The sequence below is a fragment of the Genypterus blacodes genome, unplaced genomic scaffold, assembly GCF_046128005.1.
Source record: "Genypterus blacodes isolate CSIRO-AG114 ecotype Tasmania unplaced genomic scaffold, CSIRO-AGI_Gbla_v1 ptg000039l_1, whole genome shotgun sequence".
NCBI classification, from domain to species: domain Eukaryota; kingdom Metazoa; phylum Chordata; class Actinopteri; order Ophidiiformes; family Ophidiidae; genus Genypterus; species Genypterus blacodes.
This window is the reverse complement of record NW_027466852.1, coordinates 9,796,530-9,804,477: the sequence shown is the minus strand read 5'-3', so window position 1 is coordinate 9,804,477 and position 7,948 is coordinate 9,796,530. Positions and strand designations below refer to the sequence as shown.

Sequence of the window (7,948 nt, the reverse complement as noted above, 5' to 3'; positions counted from 1 at the left end):
ATGCATTTTAACAATTGTGACAACATAAAGGCAGAATTTGCAGAATTAAGCTTTCATGTCGAGCAGGGTCCACAAAAAACCTTCACAGACCTGAGAACTGTGCCTCCAACAGTTCAGTTGGAAGAAAAAAGAAGCTCCACCCAGGCTCTCAATCCAGTGTGTGTTCTTCCAAACAGGAAAACACTCTGAAGATAACATTCCAAAACTGCAGGACAGAAAATGTGCTTCACTGCAAGAACATTCCAACACTATTTTAATTCCTCGTGAAAACAGTACCACACTCTCTGTCATCCCACTAACATCAGAACAGACTGAATGCATGTGAAGCACAGATGAGATGGGAACTACAGGGAATTCCCTGAATTACAGGGAATGTGAAGAGATATTGTGACAGTGATATGTGGAAAGACAGAAAATGAGAAATATGAAAGGTAAAGTATTAGTTAAATAGTAAAATAAGTAATAACATTGTTTTGTTTTTTTATGAGATTAATATGATGTGAATTTATTGGTGTGAGCTTGACACTGAAAGTGTATACAGAAAAAAACAAGCTCATGTTGCTGAATTGAAGTGCATTTTGATACAAAATGTGAGTGTTGAGTGTTAAGTGATATCAACATTTTGTAAATGTTCACACAAGAGACACTTATTCAGCTGGTTTGGGTGGAGAATCAGCCATGTTGATAAATGTTACGAATAATATAAAACATGAGGAGCTCTCGGACACTTTTATTTTGTCAAAGTAGCTCTCCGAGGCAAAAAGGTTGGAGACCCCTGCTCTATATAAATTTATAACAAATACATTCAGCATTGAAAGAAGCTAAAACATGGAGTTGGGAACATTTACCATATTGGCTTGCTCATGTTTAACAATACTTTATCATAAAGACACAAACATAAATTATCAAATTTTAATAGAATACTGACATTACGTGTCCAATTCACATTTTATCTCATCTGTAAAGAAGAAACTTAACACATTTGCCTCAAGTGCTGCAATTCAATCTCCAAAATACAGACCTCCCCAGGCTGGACCATGCCTGAGTTTTATGATCAGCATTAAAGTTGGAAATGGAAATGAATATTAGCAATCTCAAAAATAATAGCAGCAAGTTTTTGAAGTTGTTTCTTTCAAAGTTTGTTGTCTTCAAAAAATAATCCACACCAAATTAAAATATATGATTAGATCACTTAGCTGATTCTCAGTCTTGCAGTTTCCACTGACATTTAGCTATTAAAACTTGGAGAGTACAAAAATAATCCTGATGGGTTGGTCCACCGCTTTTCAAAGTTGATCCACTGAAAATGGCAGAACAGAAACCCTGGCCTCCTGGTCGGGCTTCAAACATCTGTGCAATGTTTCAGTTAATTCCACTTGTAAATGTTACAATATTAGTTTAAAGGATCTTCAAAATAAAATGAACAACAGCAGAAACTAAAGAGGATTACTTCTTTGAAAAACTCAAGCAGAGAAAGTTACAGCACTTGGAAACGCCATGACGCCTGGTCTTTGTAGTCCAAACAGTCGGGGGCGTTAAAGTTCAGTTTCCAGGCTGAGGCTGCTGTCTGATCTTTATAATCCAGACAGTCTGAGGAGTTGAAGGCCAGACCTGGCGCACTGTATGCCTGGTGGTGGTGAGGTGGGTGGTGATGATGATGGTGATGCCCTGATGACTGGCATATGTGATGGTGTGGGTGTCCCGGCATTGAGCTGCCTGTCATTGGGCTGAGCTGATGCGGGTGGTGGGAGTGCATGGGAGCCAGGTAAGAGCTGCACTCCATGCCTCCAAAATAGGAGCCTGAGGTCGAAGCAGGGAAGCCATGGCTGTATGCTGCCGCAGTTTGACTGTACGACACCGGGTATGCGGGAGTTCCAGCTGTGGTAGTGGACGACACAGAGCGCTGCATGCAGGAGGCGCTGGTGGGGGCCAAAGGGTCAGGCAGTGTGGCTGGCGCCGAGGCAGGAGAGATGGGTGCTGGGCTCCAGATGGATGACACCGGAGCAGTAACTGAGGTAGAGGTGCTGATGAGACCAGAGGCGACCAGACCGGAGGAAACGGAGGAGAATGAGGATGAGGAAGAGGAGGAGGAACTCGACACCGTAGGTGGGGTGAACTGGCCGCTGCTCTCTGAGCCTGTGCTCTCCCTGGTCGGACTTGACTTCTTCTTTGCTGGTCTTACCTTGGTGCTACTGGTGCTCTGCTGCTGCTGCCTGCACTTTGCCCGTCTGTTCTTAAACCAGACCTGAGTGATACAGAAAAGTGAAAAGGTTAGCAACATGCCCTGTCTGGGTCACAAATCAGACAATCCACCTCCCGTCTGATACCCAAAATCTGTACTGAAACGAATACCCCACTACTGACCCCGTGGAAATAAACACCACATTTAAATCGTTCTACTGCTCCCTTTACAAGTCCAAATTTCCTTCAGACAACACAGAGATGAATCAGTTCCTTGCCAACCTCAATTTCCCAAATATCAAATCCGACATTGCGATAGCACTGGATTCTTCAATTTCTCTTGAAGAATTACACTCCGCAATCAGAGCCATGCAATCCAACAAAGCCCCTGGCCCCGATGGATTTCCCATAGAATTTTTTTAGAAAATTAAGGACTAAACTTGCACCCCTACTCCTCGCAATGTTTAATGAATCCCTAGAAAAAGGCACACTTCCGCCCACGTTGTGTCAAGCTTCAATAGCTCTCTCTCTCTCTTCGCTTGGAAAGAGTCTTGCCTACTATTATCTCGAACGAGCAAAATGGCTTCATTAAAGGGTGACAACTATTTTTTGATACTCGCACCTTTCAAAATATCATCCACTTCTCTCACTCTCTCATTTCACCAGAGATAGTAATCTCCCTGGACGCTGAAAAGGCCTTCAACAGGGTAGAATGGGAATACTTAGCAATTTGGCTTCGGAAACAAATTCAGCAGCTGGATTAGATCATTATACTAATCACCACAGGCCAATGTCCACACAAACGATATTCGTTCAGAATACTTCACACTACAACGGGGGACCAGTACTCCGTGTACTCCGATGGCAGTTTTCACAGCTTCTTCAATCTGTCAACTCAATATAGACTACCTGCTGACCAATTATTTAAGTACTTGCAAATCAGACACTTTGCCTGCAGCAATTTCAAAAACTTCCCCACCCCTCCCCCTCAACTCATGTGGAAAGACCTGCTAATGTTCAAGACACCACTAAGTGGGACCATCTCTGAGATTTATAGCCGTATTCTGGACCTCAGGGACCTATTTAATTCTAAAACAGTGGCTGCCTGGGAGACTGAGTTTGAACTCTAGCTAGACATAGACTGGTGGGACGAAGTCATACGCAATCTACATACTGTCTCGTCCTGTGCTTGTCTCGCTCTCATCAGTTCAAGATCGTACACAGGATCCATTTTTCTAAATCAAGATTGGCCGAAATATTCACAGACGTAGAGGACAAATGTAATAGATGTTCAAAGCCTCACTGTTACCTAAGCCACATGTTTTTTCTCTGCCAGAGGCTTCACAACTACTGGTCCGGTTACTTCAACACATTGTCCACCATATTAGGAATGCAAGTTCAACCCTCCCCTCATATTGCCATCTTCGGCACCCCATCTGACTCACGCCAACCTAACACCTCACAAAAGGAAATGGTCATGTTCACCTCTTGCTTCTGCATTGGAAAGCCCCTACCCCTCCCTCCATTGACTGCGGGGTTGGGATGGGTTTCAGGGTGGGATGTCCTCTCTCTGTTTTCTTTTTTTTGTTTCTCTTTTCTCTCCCTCTCCTTATCACAGCCTATGATGTGATTTGTAGTACCCTACATTGCTGTTTGACATCATCCTGTAAACACTGTATTTACCCTATGAGATCATTGCAATTTCAATTTACTTGTATTCTACCTCAGGGTCTACATCTAAAGTTCCCCTCTTTCTGTATAAAAAATTATCTCCAAAATATCCTACATTTGTATGCGCAATGTCATGTAAAAAGTTTACTTCAATAAAAACAAATAGCAAAAGAAAATAAAAAATCAGACAAGCACCACTAACCTCAAGTAACTCCTCCAGTTTTATCACATGAGGTCAGTGCTGTCCCTCTTACTTTTCACCTGTGCACTTTATTTAACTGTTACACTCACTTACAATCTTTTATATGACATCAGGGCCTCACAATGTAAAGTAGTAAACTTGTAGAACCGGAAAACAGTGCGTGTCTCCTTTAGGACAGCAAACATTTTCCCACACGCAACAATATTTGCTAACAGCACTGTTAGTGAATAATGCCATGTGCTGGCCTGAGGGGATATGATTATAAAAGAGTGCTGATAGTTCATTCAAAGAAAATAAATGTCTTAGTCAGATATGTAAATATGCACTCTTGGCATATTTAAAATGGCCTGAACAAAGCTTGTTGTTAACAAGTTTGCAGTCACGCAAAATTGTGTGTCTTTTATGGTGGAACTTTTTAGGTAAATAAGTTAATTTCAAGAAGTAATCCAAGTAAATTCAAGACTTTGGTCCAGAGAGATGAATTAGATATTAAACTCTCTGGATTATTGTTATTAGCTGTCGCAGCTGTTCCATCATAGTATGAAAATAATAAGTTTCTATTCAATATAATAAAAACAACAGCAGCTACAAGTTTGAGTTTCTAATCATAAAAACAATATGGGGCCTGTACAGCCTTCTAAGCCTTGAGGTATGTGACAATGCTGGTACAAGTAACTTGTCTGCAGCAGAAAGTGGAGCAGGAGCAGCCATAATTACAGGTCTGAGCCCAGAGGGCCGCTGAAGACAGTCACTCAGCTTTCACATTCTTTTCTAAAGCCAAAATGTGCCCCTTTATTCAAACTTGTTTCTAGTTGATCAATAATAGATTAACATTTTGACACATGCACAGGCCTGAGGTAAAGACACCAGCCAAACCTGAGCTCTCACACAAAAAACACTCTGAGGAAAGAGAGTCACTATGTTATCTGTCAATCTGATAAATATATCACTTTCGTATATTCTTTTCCTCCTTTTACTTGTTTGATATCCTTCATATCTCCTTCTTTCCCTCCTCTGATCTGAAAACGTGAAAATCCTCAAAATTACACCAAGCTGTTTCTCTGTCAGTGACTTTATATTGGTTTGACTGTTTATACTTGTTTACCTTTACTTCAATAAAACCTGTATGTAGGAAAGGAGTATTTGACATTGTGCTATTCTACTTTTAGGATTTGAATATTTTTTCTGCTGCTGCTAAGATCAAACTTAAACCCTTCCAATCTAATGTGTGTGTTTGTATTTGCTTTACCACTTTTATGTTTGAGTAAATCATCGCCGCACTAGGTTGCCGCACTAACCTGCACTCGAGACTCGGGCAGGTTGATCTTCAGCGCCACCTCCTCCCTCATGAAGATGTCCGGGTAGCGCGTTTTGGCGAACAGCGACTCCAGGATGTCCAGTTGCGTCCTAGTGAAGGTGGTGCGCTCCCTACGCTGCTTCCGCGCGGTAGCTGTTAAAAAAGAGAGACAGAACCAGTCACTCAGCTGTAGCAGTGAGACTGGCTCAGAACTCCACACATGTCACTGCAGCGGCACAGTTTAGAAATGTGAGTGTGAGAGCTTACAATCATCTTCCCTTCTGACCTCTGTAGGTATGTTGGCTGTAAACATGTACATATGCATTGGTTTTGTCGTGCTGTTTCCGCCCCTCAAACACACTGCAGTAAGCGGGAGCCGAGCCGAAGTAGTATTCAATTACAAAGAAACAATGGGATGTTATAGTAACACTTCGATATGATGAATTTTAAAATTGCCCACGAAAGCCAAAATATCCACAACTATTTTTGGGGCAGATCTATGTTGCAGGAATGTTACCAGGGTATCCAACAGAGGGGTGCAGTAGGTCCATGGCAGCGCCGCTCAGGCCCAGGCCGCTCATGCCGTACGGGGCCGGCTTCATAAATGACATCATGCTAAAGAGACGGCCCAGAGACCAAGTCTTGACGCCAGAAGAGGTGCGTTCCCCCCGGAGAGCGACGCCGAGCTCCACTGGATGCTGAGAGAGACTAAACAAACAGGAACAAATTAATAATAAACGGTGAACCTTCAAAATAATCATTAAAGCTACTGACTGTCTAATACAACCAAACTCAGAAAGAAACAATGAGACAGTATTCCGAGTGCAATGATATATGTCCACGCGTGAGAAGAGGACAACAAATAAACCAATGATTTACAATAACTTAAAATGACGCCAACATTGTGGAGTCGTTATATGTTTATGGGAGAGAGAGAGAGAAAATTTGATCTTGTCTACAGATATTGGCTTAAATAAAACTTTAGTGAAATAAATTGAGAAACTTTTAACCGCTGATACAAACGAGTTTCGGATAAAATAAAGAGTTTTTATATTTGATCAGAGTCACCACGACAAACAGTTAAACTACAGTTTCTCTTACAGTTTGTCTTCTATATATGTAAATATTGAGTAAAACTAAATATTTATAAATCTCTCTCTCTCTCTCTCTCTCTCTCTCTCTATATATATATATAATATATTAACGAAAATCTTGATAAACATATTCATTAATAAATATATAAAAACTAAATATTTATAAACTAATATATATACATATTCCAGATTTATTTACTAAATATTTTGATATGTATTAATTTATACTCATCTAGTTTATATAAATTATATAATATTTAGTGTTGGGCAACGATTACATTTTATAATCGGATTAATTCATGATTGTCTGCGATTACTAGCATAGTGGCAAAATTCAATAATGAATTCAAAAGTGGTGTTTGCGCACTTTTATTTTAAAAGTACTGCAATATGAACAAAAGTGAAATAACAATAGGTTTGCAAACAGTTTAAACAAATAAGGTGCATTTTAACAGCAGTATTCCTTTTACACAATAGCAGTTAAAATACTTCTTGTAAATCTCAATTTAAACATTAATGTAATCAAATCAAATATAAAATCAAAGCTATTTTGCCACTGCCAGGGCGCGTGAGTAAAATGTTCCGGCAAGGAAGCTCCCACTGTTATTATGGACTGTGCCCAGCGATGTCCAGTAGTCTCCAGTTAGAACAACAGTTGGACGCTGTCGGTTTTGCAGTCCTCTCCTTTTCATACAGCTCGTATATTTATCCTGTGATGGTGCGTCTTGAGGGAGGCTCATACTTGCCGTCATTAGTTGCGATTTTAAGAAGGTTCCTCAGACTGCCATTGTTCACAATACTAATCGGCCTGCACTTTGTAGCTATCCACTTCGCTGTGGCAATTGTAAGCTTGCCTTGCCTTTGTTTTTCTACACTTCTACCACACGCTGCATCCAACGTAGTCTGCCCAAGCCTCCCTCCACTGTTTGTTTGATAGGGTGATTTGCTGGCATCAACGGTGTGTATTGCATTTAAGTGATACTTCAGACTGGAAGTACAGTTCAGAGCCGGTGAACAACGGACTTTCAAAATAATAATAATAATCCTCATAATAAAAAGGCGATAATGCGCGATAACATAATTGCAATGCGTTAACGCGATACTAATATATATATATATATATTCGTTTCAAAATATATCATGAAATAATGACTTTTTATAAACGCTATATTAGTATATACTGAGACTTGATGTGAGTTTGTAATCTCCCATAGTATTACTATAAACGATCACAAGTGTCATTAACGCTGAATCACATGTCCTTATCTCACAGTATATTAAAATAAAAAGGTTTTCTGTAGTTTCTTTATCTTCATTTTATGAGAAGAAGATCATGAAACCTTACACATTTATATTAACATAGTATGTCTCCAGAGGTGTCACACATAATGTTGAATGAAGTTAGTTAATGCTATCTACAGAGTGTATAATCATACATGTATATTTCAAGTTGTTAACAGTTGGTGTTATCTTTTTGTAAGACATTGAATTTGATTATCATTT

General features: G+C 40.1%; 1 protein-coding gene across 3 annotated transcripts; it reads right to left on the bottom strand.

Annotated features, from left to right (window-relative positions):
• Positions 1-1,477: 1,477 nt before the first annotated feature.
• Positions 1,478-5,965, bottom strand: LOC142996891 (homeobox protein OTX1 B-like). 3 transcript variants are annotated; one of them, XM_076148014.1, is made up of 4 exons: positions 5,864-5,965; positions 5,353-5,529; positions 2,070-2,245; positions 1,478-2,006 (listed from the first exon to the last, which is right to left on the bottom strand). In XM_076148014.1, exons 1-4 carry the CDS (start codon positions 5,963-5,965, stop codon positions 1,478-1,480), a joined length of 984 nt encoding a protein of 327 aa, XP_076004129.1. The 3 variants fall into 3 exon arrangements, with proteins under 3 accessions (XP_076004129.1, XP_076004130.1, XP_076004128.1); XM_076148015.1 differs by having other exon boundaries at positions 5,353-5,504; positions 5,869-5,965; XM_076148013.1 differs by having other exon boundaries at positions 1,478-2,245; positions 5,353-5,504; positions 5,869-5,965.
• Between the last annotated feature and the right edge of the window lie 1,983 nt (positions 5,966-7,948).